Source organism: Leptosomus discolor, chromosome 9 (genome assembly GCF_034619465.1).
Source record: "Leptosomus discolor isolate bLepDis1 chromosome 9, bLepDis1.hap2, whole genome shotgun sequence".
Classification (NCBI taxonomy): Eukaryota; Metazoa; Chordata; class Aves; order Leptosomiformes; family Leptosomidae; genus Leptosomus; species Leptosomus discolor.
The window spans coordinates 15,566,396-15,585,786 of NC_141399.1; the positions used below are offsets into that span (position 1 = coordinate 15,566,396).

General features: G+C 34.6%; 1 protein-coding gene across 1 annotated transcript in view; it reads left to right on the plus strand.

The window, feature by feature from the left end:
- Positions 1–19,391, plus strand: part of CACNA2D3 (calcium voltage-gated channel auxiliary subunit alpha2delta 3) — a 466,721-nt gene that overhangs the window by 318,137 nt on the left and 129,193 nt on the right. Inside the window, exon 14 of the mRNA XM_086470039.1 lies at positions 12,804–12,821. Within this exon, the coding sequence (XP_086326165.1) occupies positions 12,804–12,821 (18 nt within the window). The remainder of the gene's footprint in view (positions 1–12,803; positions 12,822–19,391) is intronic.

The window sequence follows — 19,391 nt, forward strand, 5'->3', positions numbered from 1 at the left end:
TTAATGTTTATCACAGTCATTATGACTAATATTTACTTTGAAGTTAGTAATTTCTGGAGAAATTCAGAAATACACTTAATTCTACAAGCAATAATAGGATGTTTCCTACTGATGTTCTTGCTGTTTGACAGCAGGGCATTAGAGCTTTGTTCACACCATTGTATTTTGTCAGATCAGATCTTTCCAAGTATGCATTTGCCTTAAGGATTAATTGAAAGACGATCTCACCAGTTGATAAATGCATGACCTTCAGCAGCAGCAGTATCAGCAGGAGAAAGCTTAGAACACTTGTAAGTGTTTTATCTGGAATTCATAACAGCCGTTTCACCTGCACCAATGTCAGAGTTTTTGGGAGGAAAATGTAATCACACTAAATATTAGTTTACATTGCCTACTTCTAAGTAAACTATTAAAACCCCTAAGGACTCTACAGTAAGGGTTGACACAAGAAGCCTACAGGGCCATTCCATTTAAGGATTTTTTTTACAGAAGATGTTTGTTGTTTTGTTTTACAATAGTATTTGTTTGGTGGCACATAAATACTACAAGAGAATATGCATTAGAAATAGTATACTAATACCAAGGAACAATGCAACTTACAGAGCTTTCTGGTGTCGGGTTTTTTTCGTTCTGTTGCAGCCAGTGACCTCTATATAATAATAAAGGTCTCAATTTTCAATTTTGTTAGCTTTATTCCAGAAAACTCAAGGAAAAAAAAAGTGAACTACTTAAGTCAGCTATATGCTTGCATTCCATATGGGTTACATTTGTTGATTCTTCTTCAATTTACTCTGCAGTAAATGAATAGTATTTCCATTTATGTACCTGGAGTTACACTGATGTAAAACAGAAGACAGATTCATTATATTAAATCTCAGTTTAATGGGCTTGGATTATACTTCTATTGACTGATGGAACATTTCTAGCATTTTCTTTCTTGGATTAAAGGCTTAAAGACTGAAAAATTCAGGTTACAGTGACGAGAAAGTTGCCTTTATAGGAAAGTTTAATTTTTCTTGCATGCTTCACCTTGTCCTTTTTGTGTTCTAGTTCAGTTAAGAAAATGGAGATACAGTGAAAGCTGATATTGCAATAATCAGGTTTATGTTCATGAAATTTTTGCTGTGTAGCCAACTACAAGATAATGGGATTTATCACATTTTATGTCCTAGCATGCCTGAAAAACGACCATAATCTCTGTAAACAGTTCTAGCTCTGAGATAGCGGAAATAATTTTGAGACCTCTTCTTGTGAGTTCTTACAGTGAAAGAGTGAAGTAGGGGTAAAATTTTCTTGACCTGCTGGATAACGCAAAATGGGGAAAAGAGCAGAAGGTGATGGAGAAATTTGCCTCAGGCCAAAACCATTCCTTGAACTAGACTTCACAAGCATTGCATTAAATAATGAGAAACTGCATATTTGAAATTAACTTAGGTCATCTAGAAATGCTCTTAAATTCATGATCTTCCAACAGTGTCTTGGCTATTGACCAACAGGTCAAATCGGCTTTTAGGAAGCTTTGAACTTTCAAATTGTGCAAAGTAACAACAGAAAGCTGCTTTTAAAATAAAAAAGCAGGAGAAATTTAGCTCTTTCGACAGAGTGAGTGAATGAATGAATCTTTATAGAGCCTGATGAATTCAACTTGCAGTGTGAAGAGTCCATAAAATGCTCCACGGCTTTTTCGACAAAATGTAGCAATAAAATCTCCGTAAAACTAGAGTGGTGAGATACATTAGCCACATACTTATTAGAAGGATACGAAGACAGAACCTGTTTCTCAAAACAGAGCTAATGAACAAGAAGCAGCATTGATTATGGATTTCATCATTTATAATGGCAGTACTAGTCACATCTGTGGTACCAACCTACCCACAAACTGATATAAAATATAGCAAAGAGAAAGAACGTATTGTTACGTTAGGAGTTTATCCAACCAAGAGATTTCACAGTGTCAAATGGTGGAGTATTTTCTAAGCTTTTTAAAAAAATCCTTTGCTTTATCATATATCTTAAAAATAATGCTTATCACAATTAGAGACCTAAACCTGCCCTCTGATCTTGTACATGTCTGTTAGCTAATAAAATCAGTTACTTTGCTTATGCATGCGAACCTGAAACACACATGTTTCTAATTCAGAGGCACATGATGGCCACCTTGCTATTAAAGCATAGGATTTTAGCATATTGTTAACTTATTTCCAAAATACACACTGGATTCTTAATTGTTTATACAAAGCCTGGACACAATTTTTATAGAGATTTGTTTTCTGCGTTTAGGGAGTATGCCTCCTTCCCTCACAAAGAAAAACAGCACTTTTACACATCTATCTGAGTTCAGTTCCTGGGTTTCTGACTGTAGCTTTTATGCACTATTTTTGCACACAATTTGTTCCTTCTTTATGCTTCATCTGAACTTTTGCAGATGTGCCCTAAGATAGATCCATCGGTGTTTTGCCCTTTCAGAAGCAAACTGATAAACAAAAGAAAAGGTGATTCCCTTTGAAAAACTATTTGAAGCTTTTCATTTAGTAGCTGTGCATAAGCTGCCTTTCCTGCTGCTTTCTAGAGCCCTTGATCTGTTATCCTGTCTGTGGATTTCTTCTCAGTGAATGAAACTATGCTTATGCTTTTGTGCCTTCTTTCTTCCTTTAAAATGCATCTCCTATTGTCTGACAGCTCAAATAATCTTATGGGTATATGGTATCTATCTCATTACGTCCTCCAGCATACTGCTCCTCCATTCAGAGCAGTTCTGGGCCATTGGTTTCTGACATAACCTTCAAGGTATTTTGTACTAGCTAAATACAAAATTTGTACGAGAGTTTTGCTCATTCAGAAGTGATAAATGGGAAAAAAATAATTATTGTGAATGTATTTGTTAGGTAACTAACAAAGCAGATTGTTTCCTCTATAAAAAATGTTCAATATTTTAATTCTAAAAGATAACCGGTTCCAGCACTTAGAGGCCGGTGCTAGCTCCAGTCTTCACGTCAGACTGCTAGAGTCAATTAGTTGATTTCAAAATATTTTTGGAAAGACTTGTTTGTAAGCGAGTAAGAAAGAAAAAGAGTAAGTCCAGTTAATTACAACTTCCCTGCTCCAAAATGAGCTCCTTCTTAGCAGATTTACGATTAAGAAATGATTTTTTATTTCTAGAAGAACTATCAAGGAATTTGCCCTTTTTCCAAATGTGAAAGGGCATTTATGTGAGAATAGATGAATAAATGCATGACTATGTTTATATGCACCTGTCTTCTGAGGTTGATTATTTTTTCCTTGCTTCTCTTCCTTCCTCCTCTCTCTCCCTTTCCTGGTAATTCAGAACTTTAGAGTAAAAAGATCTTGCTTTTGTTTTTTTCCTTTGAAATACAAGTATGGTTGTTGTTGGGTTCTTTTTTTGCAGCTCCTGTTTTACTACAATGCAGTTATTTTTCTCTTACTAGAACTATATCTCTGGGAAGAATTCTCATGCTAATATCTACAGCCTTCCTAACAGTCTTTCTAAATGTTTCATTTAGAGACATTTATCATTAGTAATAATTAAAATTACACTATCTGTTCCTCTAGAGGTGGTAGAAATGTTGGTCAATACTACAGTGTATGAAGGGTATATAAGGAGAAAGGGCCTAACCATATAATTTGATGCCATTTTACATGGTTGAGAACCAGAATCTTACAGGTTTGTTGGATGTCATATTATTTGTAATGATGTTCAATTTTAGAAATTTCTTTTCATTTTGATATTATAAGTAAGAGCAAGGCTGGAAAAAAATGCTTGTTATCAAGAATATAGGTCTATTGTTTTCAGAGCTCGTATATGTAGACAAAATGGGCATTGAATTCTTGCTTTATACAATGTAAAACCTCTTCAACGCTCTTAACATTAAATAGTATGTGGGTGACTGGAGTGCAGTGTGAGGGTGGTTATTTTTTTTTACCAGACATTAGAGGTATGATTAGAAAGTCTTCCTCAGTTTCTGCCTCAGTTCACTTCTGCACCCTGTTTTGGCTTCCCTGGTTATTCTCTTTGTACATCTAACAGGTTTTTGGAGGGCTATTATTTAAACGTTCAAGATAAATTTGCTAATAAATTTGATTTGAAATATTCTGGTCCTGCAAAAGGGATAAAGAACTGTTATCATTTGACAATCCATATCCAGTTCTTAATCCACTTTACCTACACCTTTTTGGTATTCAGGGATTCCACTAATTTTTCATCTTTTGAATAAAAAATTGTGATTTAAATTGTGAGCTTTCTAAACTGTGGTGCTACAGCAAATCAACTAATGCTAAAAGGAAACACAGTAAAAGAAGTTGCAGAGTAAATACTTTAAAATAAATTAACAAAATTAAGAGAACAATATTCAAATACTGTTTTTCTGTAGCTTCAACTTTTTATTTAATTAGATAATTTACTGTAGAAAGCTCATATTCTCATCTTTGTTCTAACCTCTGATCTGGTGGTATGATGTAATTTTATAAATAAAATAATTTTGGAGGCAGCAGTAGCCTAATGGTTTTCTATGTAATAATATGATTGCTATACCACAAAACAGTAAAAAAATTAAAATATATAAAAAAAATATAGCATTTCGTTTAATTATTTTCCGTTTAACTTAGTGTGCATTGTGAAATATGATCATCAATGAAAGTTAACATCAGTCCGGACATATCTATACATTTTCTCCATAGCAACAGATGTTAGAATAATTATTCCAAATTAATTGCATTGCTAAATTCACTTCTGTAGCAGTTATATAAGGAGATAGACTGACTGACCACTAACATTGATTAAGCAAAGTGAAACAAACCCAAAACCTACTATCTCACTAAAATTTAAATAAACTATGTTAATGGAGATATAGGAATCATCACCAGTCACATCATTTAAGTTGTATTAGAACTTCAGATTTTACAGTAATAGGTATTTAAGCAGTTTGAAAGTTTCTTATAATTTTCAGGGCCAGGAACATTTAGGGACCTGTGCCTCTAGGCCTGGCAATTAGTTCTGAAGCTCTGCTCAGAGATGGGAACATTTTGAGCATGGTATGAATTAAAAAACCCTACTAATAAGCCATTAACTGTCAAAAAACTATGCAGTCCAAGTGCTGGTAACCAGTAAAATACAGGCACTTGGTTTAAATAAGCATAGGAAATCATACTGAATGACAGCTCTTCACTGCTGGTGCTCATCTGTTTATCCACCGTCTTAGAGTCTTATCCGGCTCGTGTTTGATCTTACGGAAGATATTAATTAGCTTTAGACCCTTTGTATGTCTGTAACCCAGAATATTTGCAACAACTTGAGCGCTGGAACTTGTAGAATTTGAAGTCAGTGCACAGATCTTACATGACATAAAATAAGGAGTATGAAAACCACCACCTCCAAAATAAATGCTATACTGCTTTATGAAGGTGAATCTATGTGCCCCAATAGAACAAGTTTTAGAGAAAACTTATTTACAGTCTCACAAAACAGCATAAAATTTCTTTACAGTAGAATGAATATGTATCATGCATGCTTAGTTCTCTTGTTCACGTTGTCCACAGCTAAAGTGCAATTGAACTAGTTGTCTCCATAACCTGAAGAAGGTCACCCTCAAAACATAAAACTTAATAATCCAACAATCAAATAGCTGTAACGTTTTGAAAAGTCTGTTCTTAATTATTCTGCTATTGGTAGCACTCTAATCCTGATGATCCCATTTTTAGAAACTGTTATTTTCAGTGGTTTTTATATGCGATAAAAAGACTAAATATGCAGATTTTAATGTAAATCATGTCACTTAGTATTACATGACGTGTATCTTGCAACCACTAGTTTTATTCGGAGTTGTCTATATTTAAATAAAATATTCCAATTCCATGCATGAATGTTTGTATAGTTTTTGATTAGAAAGGAAACATCTACTATATAACAGATAAGATAATAGTTACATCAAGAATTTCTATAGGGAAATCTAAATATAGTAATGTTTATAGACAATATATGTTTGCATGTATAAACAGAATTAACCATGGACATCTATTTTGCACTAATAAGTTTTTCTTTATTGATGTAATAATGAAAATAGAACTCACTTCCTTTAAACACACACTCATGAGGCCAAAATCTTGTTTGTGGCATGTTCATGGAGTGTCTGATTTCATGGATCAGTTCTGCCTTCGATCTTTAGTCATGTGGCTTATTTGTAAAATTAGCATAATTCTTTTTAAAATTAATTAATTATTTAGGACTAAAGTGTCTAACCAAACATTCAAAGTAATCACTCTGGGTAATTTAAATACAATCTTTCCTGTAAGTATTTTGTATTTATTAGAAAGGAGAACAGTTACTTTATGCAATTAAAAGAATCACAGTCACAGACTCACAGAATAACTGTGTCTGGAAGGGACTTCCTGTAGATCATCTAGTCCAATACTGTGCTCAAGTACTAGCTGGAGCAAGGTTGCCCAGGACTGCGTCCAGCTGGCTTTTGAACATCTCCACAAACTCTCTGGGCAGTGTGCTCCAGTGTTTAATCACTCTTGCAGTGAAAATGTAAGAATACTCCCATGAGAATGGGTTTCTTTTCTGTTAACACCAACATGAAGTTCAGAGAACAGATGCAGACAGATGTGACTTAATTAACCATTTTAAAATTTGAGCATATTTAGATTTTTTTTTTTGTGTTAATGATTCTTATTTTAAAAACAAGACTGCTAGACAGTGCATTAGAAATTATTCGGTCACTTACAATAATAAACATTTATGTAGTTCAGAAAATGTGTAAAATCTTCAAAGGGTGGAGCCATTTTATTACAAAGATGTTTGGAAGGTATTTGTAATATTTTAGTGTGCTCTGCTATTTCTTAATTCCAATCTGAATTTGCAGCCTCTCTATTTTCTGTTTTGCATATTTCACAAGAGCTAACTTCTTTCCTTTCTGTCATCTTTATAAAACTCTTTTTAATAAAGAACGAAATAGATTTGTATTTTCCATCTATATTTTACGACTGTCTTCTCCATAGCAGCATTTACATTTCCTCTGACTGGTATACTTTGCATGCAGTGCACAATCTATCCTTTACTAAAATGCTGCAGTTATTACAAAATGTGTAGCACAGTAAAATATGTATGTGAAGAAAGAAGGATTTGGTACTGAATCCCTTGGAAAAACCAAGTGCTTTTTCCTTACAGATGTTGGCCTAATAAGCTGCAGGTTAATCTCACTCTTTTAATATTTATACTGAAATCTTAACATTAGGAACATCCCAGTAGGAAGCTGAATTTAATTTCTTCTTCCGTGTATACATATAATTATCTAAGATTCCTCTAACACTTACCTGGTTCTACAAAGTGGAGAATAAGTGCATAGATTGCAAAAGAGAAATTGCCAAAATCGTAGTATTTAAGTGCTGTATCTTACTGCAACTAAGTAAATAGATTTTAAAGCAGAAAAATTACATTTTCTGCTAAAAATTGAGAGCTTGAATGTTTTTTCTATTCTTTCTCAAGCTTTCACCATTTTTGGGAAGAGCTGTGGAAGCCTGCCTAGCAATGTATGGCAAAATGCTTTTCATTTCTTTATACACAGAAATAAATCTACCCCTATGTTTAAATATATTATATGATGTCATAAACAAACAACCTATATTATAGAGTACCTGGCACATTTATGCACTATGTGTTCTATTCTTTTTTTTGCCTCATTCTTTTCTGAGGAGCTTCACTGATGTGTTTGACATCTTCCTTGTTGCTGTGTTGTTAACTACAGGACCTACGTGCTTGCCACAATATTTCACATTTTTCCTGAAAGTGTACTTCCAAAAAGTAAAAGTTCTAATACATGCATTCGATGCCAAGTTCAGAATCAATATGTGACATGTACAGGATGAGCCTGAACATTGCAAACCTCCATAAACTTAGCTATGCATAGATGTTAAATTTTGTGCAGCCCAGAAACTATTTAAAGAAATAGCTATACTATCAAAACTGTATCAATACTTGTTGATTATTAACTGGCATGTTTTTACTTAATTTTTATTGATTTGTATTGTGTCTGATTGTGAAACAATCAAGTCAGTAGGGTTGTTAGCCTTTTTTTGATGAGACTGGTGACATTAAATGCTTGGTAGGAGAACAGGACTGTGGAAATGAGGTGAAGGAATGTAAATTAAGAGTTATTTCTTTTTTTTTTGAATAGTTTAACAAAAATACATTGCAATAGTGGACCCAGATAATTTCATGCAATCATTAGAAAAATAGAAAATGAAAAATTAATTTCATACTGATTTATATTGGTTTTATTTCTTTAATAATAGAAATTATAGGTTTTTGGTGTTCAAGAAATTGTTTAGTATAATTTGGTCTTGCAGGAGATTTTTTTTTCTGCTAGTCTTCAAACAAACGTAACGTTGAATTCTGATCCAACAGAACAGTAACTTTATAATTCTATTATGTTTTCCTTTAAGACTTCTAGACTCAGTGTCTTGGAAATCTGGGACATACAGCTACATAATGTTTTGAATATATTGTTGAAATGGCTATTTTAGAAATGTATGGCGTTTTTGGTTTTCAATTATGAAGTCATTTACGAAATCAGTCTTTATGAACTTCTCTTGAAAAGTGTAAAAGGAGACAAGACTTTTATGAGGTCTGGCATAGAGTACTTAGCAGAGCTACTGGTCCTGTGACATATGTTTCCTTTTTCTAAAGGCAGTATTTCAGATCTATCTATGGTTTTGTTTCACTCATGTTGGCCTCACAGTTATCTGACCCAAGAAATAGTGCAACATCCTTAATGTTGCACTCCTTTGCCTGTCTTGGTTTGTTTTACCATGTTAGTAGTGTCTGTAATTTTTCTTTTTCTGATAATACCAAACATTTCCATGAAGGGCTCAAAACAATATTAGATTATTTGCAAATCTGGAAGGCATGACCCTGTGTGCAGTAACTGTATTGAAATACCTTCTACAGTTATTTGTTCTGTGATACATTGTGTGACAGGACTCTAAGTTGACCTGAATTTAGAGGTGGAATTCTCAACATATCTTACTGGAATCAGCCTACTGCGAACTTCAGGGGGCTTGCAGCCTCTGAAGGGTACTTTTTTTATAATAAAAAATATAACAAGAAAACTCATTTGGTAAAGAAAATTTGGGTTTTCTGGGAAAGACAGATTAAAAGAAAAGCATTTGAAAACAAATCCCACTCCCTTTTCTTCACTGAGTCCTTGCAATGCCTTATGCTCTAATCTTGCTCTTAATCTATCAATTTTTTTTTTAGGTTGCAGCAAAATTTACATAGTTCCATCAAGATCCTTAAGTCTGTTTTTCTACATCAGAAAATCCTCTTGAGCTTCCCCTGGTGCCTAACAGGTCTGCAAGGTGCTATGGTCCCTGCCATACTGGCAGTATGCAACAGCCTCTTCTTACTAAGTAGTGGTGTGGAGGAAGTTACACTTCCCTTCACAGGGCTCCCCCTCACCCAACTTGCAACAACCAGGAGACAACAAATGGCCAGACTTCCTCCCTGCACCTCAGCCACAGTAATTTTAGCAGAACATGTATTACCCAGATGGTAAACTAGGAGCAAGTAAAACAGATATATGCCCTATCGTGCATCTTCTTTAGAGACAATGACCAGAGGGAGGAAGAGACTGATGGAAAACAAACAGGAACAGGAGGTACTTCGGTGTGATTGAAGCTGAATAAAGACACCAAAATGGCATAGTTTGCCACAGCTGCAATAGAATAGGAAGATCTGCAGTGCTTTTTGAGGGCCAGGGAAAGATTACACAGTTTACTACAGAACTGCCTCTTGGCAGTGCATAAAGCAAACCACAGGAATCAGAGGTACCTGCTGGGTTTTACACAGAGACAGGCAGTTTTTAGACTATGCAATAAAGGGTCAGACCAGAAGACTATTACTGTTATTGTTAGGAAAATTATTTGTTTCCTATGGCCCCCCAGAAGGGGTAATGTCAGACAAACCTCTATAGTTTGTTTCAAAGGAATTTGTAGCAATTACTAAACAGAATTGCTGACATATAGGATCTTGTAACAGCCAAGTTTCAAATCAGTAACAGAATGAAGATTCGTCTGGCTGTAACAAAGACAGATTTTTGTTATTTTTTCTAATATATTTTTTAAGGAGGTTAACCTGGATTTTGAAGCTTAGGTGAAAAGTGACAAGAATGCCAGCCCAGGAAAAAGCATAACGGAATGTAAATCTCAACTGCTGACCCTATTATTATTAATCAAGGTTTTGACTACTAATATTTTAGAGCAAGGAAATATTCTTGATTTTATAAAAGCCTATAAATGGGATTGACAAACTGAGTTCAGCAACAGATAACACGGAACTAAAATTTGTAAACTCTTAGTAATGTGCTCTTGAAAATAATCTCAGTAAAATCAATAGGGATAGTTTCATACACAAAAGTGTGTAGCATCTAGTTTGTGTGGTAATTATTAATACGAAATCCTCACTTGCATTCCACCTAATTCCCTCACATGGCAAAACTTGACCGAACTATATGGATCTGAAGGGATGTGCTCAAACAGGAGTAAACTCAAGTTCTGAAAACGTAGTAGAAATTACATCAAAGAGTACTAATATTGCTATAAAGATTCAACTTAAATTTGAAGTCCCAATAGAGCATTTTGTGTGTGAGCATGCATTTGTGTTTTGGATTTTTATGTTTGTTCAGATTTTTACTGTTCTGCCCTACACTGCCTGCCGCTGGCCCCACCTTCCTTGAACCTTACTTCACTGTATGTGGACTATAAGCTTTCCAATTTAGTTTGCATGTTATCTGGAAGTAAGTATTTCTGCAGTGATGCTGCTGTACCTAACATTGCATATGTTGCCTTGGATGCCTTGACTGTACTTGAAATACTGTTTTGTAGAATGTGGCATACAAATTAGCTTATGATGAAAACATATGAGTTTGCTACTTGTAGTGGGCTTGGGCAATCTGTAAAGTTCTTTAGTATTTATTCCAAAGGTGCAAATTTGGACATCATTCTTTACTGCACGTGTCTTCATCTGAGATACCAGTGAAAGGATGCCTGTAATTTTTACATGTATTCAGCAAGAAGGTGGCATTAAAAAAAAAAAAAAAAAGCCAAAAAACCGAATAAAAAGCCAAAAAGTCAGTGTTAGCGAGAATACCAGTGTCAATGCTACAACAAGAAATTAGAAAAAGGCATATTGCAACTTCCTCCTTTTGTTTGAATATATAAAAAGAAAAAGCTTCCACTTATCAGAGTCAAAGTTGAAGATTAGTAAGAACATAAATGTTCAGAAAAGCTTTAAACTGCTTTAAGTAATTTAGCTCATATTTTTACAGTTCATCAGGGATTTCCAATTTCTGCAGCAACCCTTGTATATCGTTCTATATAATCAATTATTTAAACAGGGTTTTAAAGAAACAAATATAGGTCATACTTTAATGTGATCATGGCTTGTATTTTGCTATTGCATCATTCAAGTCTTAGGATGAAAGAATTATACTTGCAGCAATTCTCCCTGCTATGCATTTCGTTACATTTTATGTTGTGAAAACAGAGAAATTGTGGCTTTCAGTACTTGTGCATTAGAGATCACATGACAATTCTCTTTCGTGACATGTACTAATATAGACATTAGCTTTTAGCAGAGTACTATATGGAAGTTGTTTTTTCTATCTGTGTTGATTCAGAGCAAGGACAGAAGGTCAGTCAGAAGCTCACTAGAGATCTTTAAGGTTTTTTGCATTTGATATTGATTCACTTGCCTGTTTCTGTGTTCAGCTGATGCCTGTAAAGAAACAATTCATATTGGAAAAAGAAATTTTCTGAGAAGGTGGATTTAGCACAAGGCTAGATTGCTGTGTATGGTGAATTTCTGCACAAGTATGAAAGTAAGAGGAGAAAAATTCAGAAAAATGGAAAACTGTATTGTGCCTAGAATAGTTTATTTTTCTGAGTTCCTCTCCATTACCTACAATGGATTTTCTGTTTCCTAAAATGAAAACAGAACATATTTTTTCATTTCTTGATAAATAAGGTATTTTATATGTAATGGAGTCTACTGCCTGCTCTCCATGCCTTTTTATGTGAGTTGTAGCTTACAGTAAATACTGTGCATACAACCAGGTAGGGCTAATCTTGTCTAAGAACATCTGTGTGATATAAATATGCATATATGCTTACCTTTTATTTGCATATATGTACATATAATCATATTTGTGTTTACAGCACAGAAATGTATTGTTCTATGCATACATTATTGTATATTATGCATATATGAGAATATGTTTGCATAAGCAGTCAGTAACTTTCTATTACCATTTTGTTATTCTTTCTTCTGTCAGAGAGAATACAACATTCTACTTTAATATGATAAATCATTTTTAATGTCAATTTCATTCATAATAAGTGCAGGTTTAGATGTTTACAAAACAAGAAAGGCTGGTTTTAAACCTAAAACTATCTTTATGTTGAATTATATTTGTGTACAGAAAGATGGAACTACCTCACAGTTCAAGTGTGATACCATATCTGATAAGAAAACAGTCCCTCTCATTATTGTGGTGTTTAATAAATTGCACAGTGCTTTTGTGATACCTAGTACAGAAGCTGTCAGAAAATAAGCTAAGTTAATAAGCCCTCAATAATTTGAATCAATTGGCAATGCAAAGCTAGTTTCTCTAGTTTCTTTCCTTTATACCTTGTTTTACATTGTCTGTGGTTTTATGAATACAACAGCTAAAGTAGCTGCTCAAATTAATTTAATGTATAATGATTGCTTGTTCTGTTTTGTTGTTTTCCAGCTCCCTCAGGCTCAAAAGGTAAAATATTTTCATCAAATCTTAGTCATTCAAAGTAGTCACCAGTTCTTCATGTTTCCATAGTGTTGTGAGTATGGTACAGTAGCGATCAGTGAAAAAGTTCACTGTAATGGGGGCTCTGGAGTTGAGCAGCATGAAGGGTAGCTGACATCAAGGCCAGCTAAGGTGCTTGCTGAGAACAACTCTTCAAACATATGAGCTATTTTAACATGATATGCATATAGTACCTACAATTTTAATACAACAGGGAGGCTATTTTATCAACAATTGAAATAACAGTAAAGATTAAAAATCCACTTTATTACTCCATGTGAAACATCTCTGGATCATTTTGTCTCTATTGTAGAGACTGCAGAACCCAAGGTATAGCTGGTAGCCTTTCACTGCTCCCCACTGTATCTATCAACACACGTTTGAATACATCCAACATTTGACTTCTCTAATAGGTTGCATACAGTTTTCATATAATATGCTCTTGCCTTTAAACAACTTCTGCATCAATACGGTACATTCCAGAGTCACCACTGCACATCATGATAGCACAATGATTGGGGCAAACTTGAAGAATTGCTTGATGCCTGTTGCATCATCCTTGTATATTTCACAAATGTAATTAGAGCTTCCAGAAAATAGAAAATCTAGATGCTATTTTGTGGTTTGTGGTGAAAAATATTAAAATGAAAAAAATAATGGAATACACTGGGAAACTGCAATACTCACTCATCCAAGTCGTTCTTACCGTGCTAGGTAAAGCCCCTTTAATAAGAGAAGTCAAAGCAATTAAACCATCAAACATCACTGTTATTAATAGTCTTGGATGACGATCAAAGTTCAGTTTTTAATGAAAGCAATGCGTTAAGTGGTCTTCAATTAATAGCTTTTGCAGAATGGTGAGGACATTCACAAAACTCAAAACACTAAAATGGTTAATTAGTGTATCTCATCCACTGTTTAGTTTAAACAGCAAGATATATGAGCATGGGAGCTTTAATTTTCATTACACTACGTATTTTTGAAATTTTCTTGTTCTTGGAGCTCAGAAAATTCTATTTCAATTCTGCAGGTAATATGCTATTTGGTGACACTGGACTATGTCCAAAGTTTGTTCTCAAGCTTTTATAGTTGCCAAGCCTACCAAATGTGACATGGTAACAAAAATTGTGCCTTTTTTTCTTTTTTTTCCTCTTATGGAAATAGACGGTTTAAAGAAATCTTTTGTTTACAGCTTTCTGGAAAAGTAGAAGGACTAAAAGACTGCCTAGACTGGCTAACTTTGGCTTTTTCATGTTTACCTGCTTCTCTAAAAGTTTACATCAAATGCTTCTCTTAATAGTTTGCAGAAAGAAGAGACAGGATGAGGTTATAATATGCTGATGCAGAAAGATATAATCAGTCAGGCTGTTTGCCAGTTTGTGTCGTGTAGCGCTGTATTATATGTTCTGATGTCCACAATTCCAAGATATTAAATAATTTTCTGGTACAAATTACTCAAGTTCGAGGTTAGCTAAAATGCACAGTTTTCATGGAAGGTCAAAAATGCTAATTTTCTGTGTGTTTACCCCTTGAGCAAACGAATGCAGAACTAAACCCACATATTTTGTATATGAATGCATAATGTCTAGTTGACTGTATACTACTTTCATGCAGAGAAAGAGGAGAAGGATGGGAAGGAAGGAAAGGGATGGGGAGGGATGATAGATACAAGTAATCCACAAGGGCTTTTGGTAACTTCAGGTAACAAATAAGCCTTTTAATAAGCGTGGCCTGATAACTTATGAACAAAACAAGAGAATCTCTTGCCATCTACAAGGTGAAGGGAAGCAGCACAGGGCTCATGCATGCTTTTATGAATGACTTAGCCACTAGTGTATGTGTTTTACTATATGGTGTCTGAGCTTGTATTCTATTTTTGTTGGAATTATGTATCATCTTCTAAATATCTTCTCTATAAACATTTCAGTCATGTCTCTCTAAACACATTCACTTTAATCTTTGAGTGATCTGAAAGAAAAATGTGGCATTCCAAGATTATCTTTACTATTTTCTATCTGTTATAAATACTTGGTCATCTTGCTGAAATGCATTATGTCTTTTGTGTGAAACACTTTTGCTACAGTCTTCTCAGTGTTTAGTCAATGTTCTATGGTGATTAGCCATTGATTTTTGAAGACCTGTAGATTCTCAACTGTCTACAGCAGTTAAATAACAATTAAAACCTGCTACTGTTATGCTATCTGCTCTAAATCAAATTGCTGCAAATTCAGAATTGGAGTGCAGGTGAAATGAACTGACGAGTTTAAGGTGGATGTCTGTTGCACCGTGATATTTGTCTTGAAACAATCTTTGTGATATACTTTATACTTGAAATATAAAATAGCACAAAACCAAAAAAGAACCCCACCATAGTTTTAGGTGATAGCGATGCTGATTCAATATGGTTATGTAGTTTTCAGAGGAAAATATGTCTCGGAAGAGCTAAAGTATCTCAAAGAGCGAGCCACTATCCAGACAAACGGAAGAAATTCATATGAATTTTATATGTCCTCTGTGTTGCTTTTCTGCATGCTTTTAGGTAACCACCCCACAGGGCTGTGAAAATAGTAATAAACTAATAACTCAAATTTACCAATTTTCATACTTTTTCAGTTCGGCTTCCAAAATGACGCTTATCTTTGAAACATTTTTGAAAAGCAGCTTTTGTATTCATCAATGAGCAAAAGCTATTCTTCCTTAAAAGGTGTTTTGTTTCCTAGTAGGAAAGCCTTACTTGCTTTCTTGAGCAAACAGTAGGATTCAAAATCTGCTGCCTTACTCCTGCTGCGATGTTTTGTTCTTCTTAGCTTGTGTGAAGAGGTAGAAATGAGTAAATTAGGCACACAAATCAGAAGGAGATAATTGTGTTTAGGAACATTTAGGAAAGTTTTTTTCAATGATTCTCTGATGAACGGAAACATATTTCCTCCATATAGAAATGTTTTGATAATATTTGTTGCCTGAAAGTTCCTGACTGCTTTCTTCTCTCTTTCTGTCTTATCCCTTTACTTCTGTAAGTAGTGCTTTGCCCTCCTTTTATCTTGATGCTATCATCTTTCAGCCATTTGGGAGCATCATTTATCATTCCCTGCATCATTTACCTTCTTATACTTTGAAGTATTGAATTAACTGTCACTGGGAATAGAAAATAGAAAATTTGCAAAGCTGCTATTTCATTGAAGTGCATGACTAGTGATTTTAGCATTTTTATGAAATGATAGGAGTTAAATTGAATCTAATGAAATACAAAACAATAATGAAGTAAACATTTTGATGCTGATTTAGCATTTGTTTGGATCTGTTTCCTGATGACGAGAGGCTATTGTCTTTCAGTTTCATAATGTATATAAAGTTGAGTGATCCATTTAGAAAACTGTATTAAAATCTCTCACACTCCTCAACAAGCAAGCTGACTTTTAATAACATTTTTGAGCCAGCAATTTCCAAACTCTAAGTAACTGTTTTACACCATGAGGTTTTTTTGGTGTTTCATTTCTGTGTGCTAAACACAGAAATGTGTCTCTAAACTTAATACACTCACACAGGTTCCTATACTGTCCTAGGCCGTAATTTGAATCTAAGCCAAAATAATAGCTATTACTTATTCTTGTAGTCTATATAAAACACAATTAAATGGTCAAATTTCAATTCTTTGATGCTTCCAGCCTGCCTCGTGAATCTACTCAGGACATAAAAGCACAGTAGTCACAGAAGACAACTCCTCATGAAGCAAGCCTAAGCGCAGCAGGGAAAGGAAGCAGGGAGGTGGGTTGGGAAGGTGGCAGAGTTATAACAAGGTAGTGAAGAAAAAACCAAAAGCTTCAGCATGAACCTCATAGTTCAAATACATCCCTACAGAACTGCTGTCTCCTGTGGGTAAAGTTTCAGCAGCAGCATTGTGGCAACCGCTTTCAACACTGGTGCCTTGTCAGAGGGTTTGCAGTGTTCCCATGCCCCACAGTTTCACCCCACTTTCAGTCCCTCTGAATGTAGCAATATTTTCAGATTTAGAATCTGACTTGACTTGACGCTGTTTGCTGCAACATATATCCTGTTCTGTGGAAATGCACTACAGTTATTACAGTCCAATATAAGTGCAAAAATGAGGAACATGTCAAGCAAGACAGTGTAAAAAAAATTCTTATTTTGTTTTCCTAGGCATTGTTTAAATTGGGAAATGAAGACTGGATAGAATTAGCAATATGGAAGTTAACTTCTGAGCTGAGCTGAGCTGAACAGTCCTGCTAGGGTTTCCTGATGTATATCATAAACATAATAAATCTCTATTTAAAAAAGTATTTTGAGGTTTCATGTCTAATATTTTCTTGGATGAATATCTTTTTAATGTGGCGAAAGTTGGTGAAAAAATTCTAGAAACCCTGATACAAGTTGTGGTTGTCTAAAACACAAAGTTTAAACTCTGAAAGATACTGGAAGAAATATGAGGTTTAGATCTCAAAATGTGTTTCCTTTCTGTGACTAATTATAGTTCAAAAATTAGCAACAAAGGTCGAATTGCCTATCAAATTTGCCTTTTATTTAAATTCATTTGTATGTAATTTATTTTGCTTTTTTATTCATCGCGAACAATTAGGGAGTGTGTACACTTAACAAAACGTAACAATACCACTTCATAGCCAGCTAAAGTAAAACAAAATTGCATGTTGTCTTTGGAAAAAAATCAGGAATAGCATCTAAAACGGATATGGGCTTTGTTACTGTGCTTGTTCTTCCATCTAGGGAGACATCCACTGGTCTGTTGCTGGCAGAGCCTGGCTTCATTATATGGAAACAAGAATAACATTGTATTAACGGTAATAGACACGGATACTACTAACTGTCAGAAATTCTGGACAACTTGCTGTAACTCTTCTTGACTATGCACTCCTGAGGAAAATCTTTTAGGGATCCTTCTAAATTCCTATTGCTGCAATGGAAGCACCTAAGGAAATGGATAATCTTTCCTATATGTGTGTTTCTGGAGTAATTCTGGAGCCTGCCTTAATCTTTGTTCTGGGAGATGGATGTTAGTGCTAGATATGAGGCTAAACGCTTTGGTTTATATGCTTCATGTGAGCACTAAATGCATGCTTGGTTATTTGTTGTTTCTGGAGATTTATTTGGAGGTGTTCTGAGGCCGTAAACCCTGTAACAGCAAGGAGTTAAAGGGAAAACTGAAGCAGTTAAATCTATTTCTAAAAAGACTTTTTCTCCAATTATAAAACTATTACTGCTAGGCATTACAGACCTGTGACTTTCTCAGAGAGTAAGTTCGGTTCCTTTGTTCTAAACAGCCAAGAATCATTTAGCCTGGGAATGCATTTTTCCTCATTCTTGAGACAATTTTTAAAGGTTTGTTATTGTTTGCCTAAGCATTTTATCAAACTGTGTGTCCATGGCCCTTGTGTAGATTCCTGCCTAAAACTCTTACCACTAGATCTTTTCAATAGAACAACTTTCTTGGGAAAACCACTAATGCTGTCTCTTTCATTCATTGTTTTAGACTGCAGACGATAACTTAAAAAATCCTGGGATCTAGCTGAAAACTCTGTTTTTCTTTAGGGGTCTAGTTTTAGTTCTTTCCAATGTCATTGAAAGGAGTCTAGCAATTCTGAGACAAAACATAGTAGTGCAAGTTGGAGAAACTACAAGAACCTACTTTTTTGCAACACTATTAGATTAACATGTTGAAAAATGAATATGTGAAAGCATAATTCATCCAAACTTGAAATGAATTGAACTCAAGCATTGAATTACATGTATTTTTACTCTACCACTGTAATTCCATGCTTTAGAGAGCCACAGTTAAACAGTTAAACTACTTGTGTCTGTGAGGATATCTGTCCAGACTTGAAGGAGTAAGAAACATCTGAGGGGCTGTACAGTTGTCTCCCATAAGCATATATACCCATATACATGAATCCACACACGTTTAATATTTCACTGAACCGAATTCCCATGAATTCTTATTGCACCAATTTGACATTTTCATAGGTTCATTATCCTGTCAAGCACTGTCAAATCACTGTCATTTCACGGCTCTTTAAGGCTAAAGTTGTCCTGTATTTTTCTTGTAATGGTGGTTCTGCTTAAATGGTGGCAGAGTTCTGCATACATATTCCCAGTATCACCTGACAGGAGAGATATACTAGTTTCACTCATGATGTAAAAGAGATAGGAATACCTCCTGCTAAGGGCAAGAAGGAAAGAAAATGAATTAATGAAGATCTTGAGCAGAAGCTAAGCTCAGAAGGAGATTAAATTGAGGTTTGTTTTGTTGCTTTTAGTTTATTAATAAACTCTAGAAGGAATTATGTTATTGTGAGTTGATATTCTTTGCAGAAGATGACATTTGTAGTGTATTCAAATGTAGAACTAAATCAGAAATTAACAGCTCAGCAGAAAGGTAGAAAATGGAAGAATCTTTGAAATGGCTGGTGGAACAACAGCTGCTGCAATATGAAAACTTAATTGTTCACTGGCAGTACTGAAAAAGAGCTGCTCATTCAGCATGGGGAGGAGTCTTTTTTCCTGGTT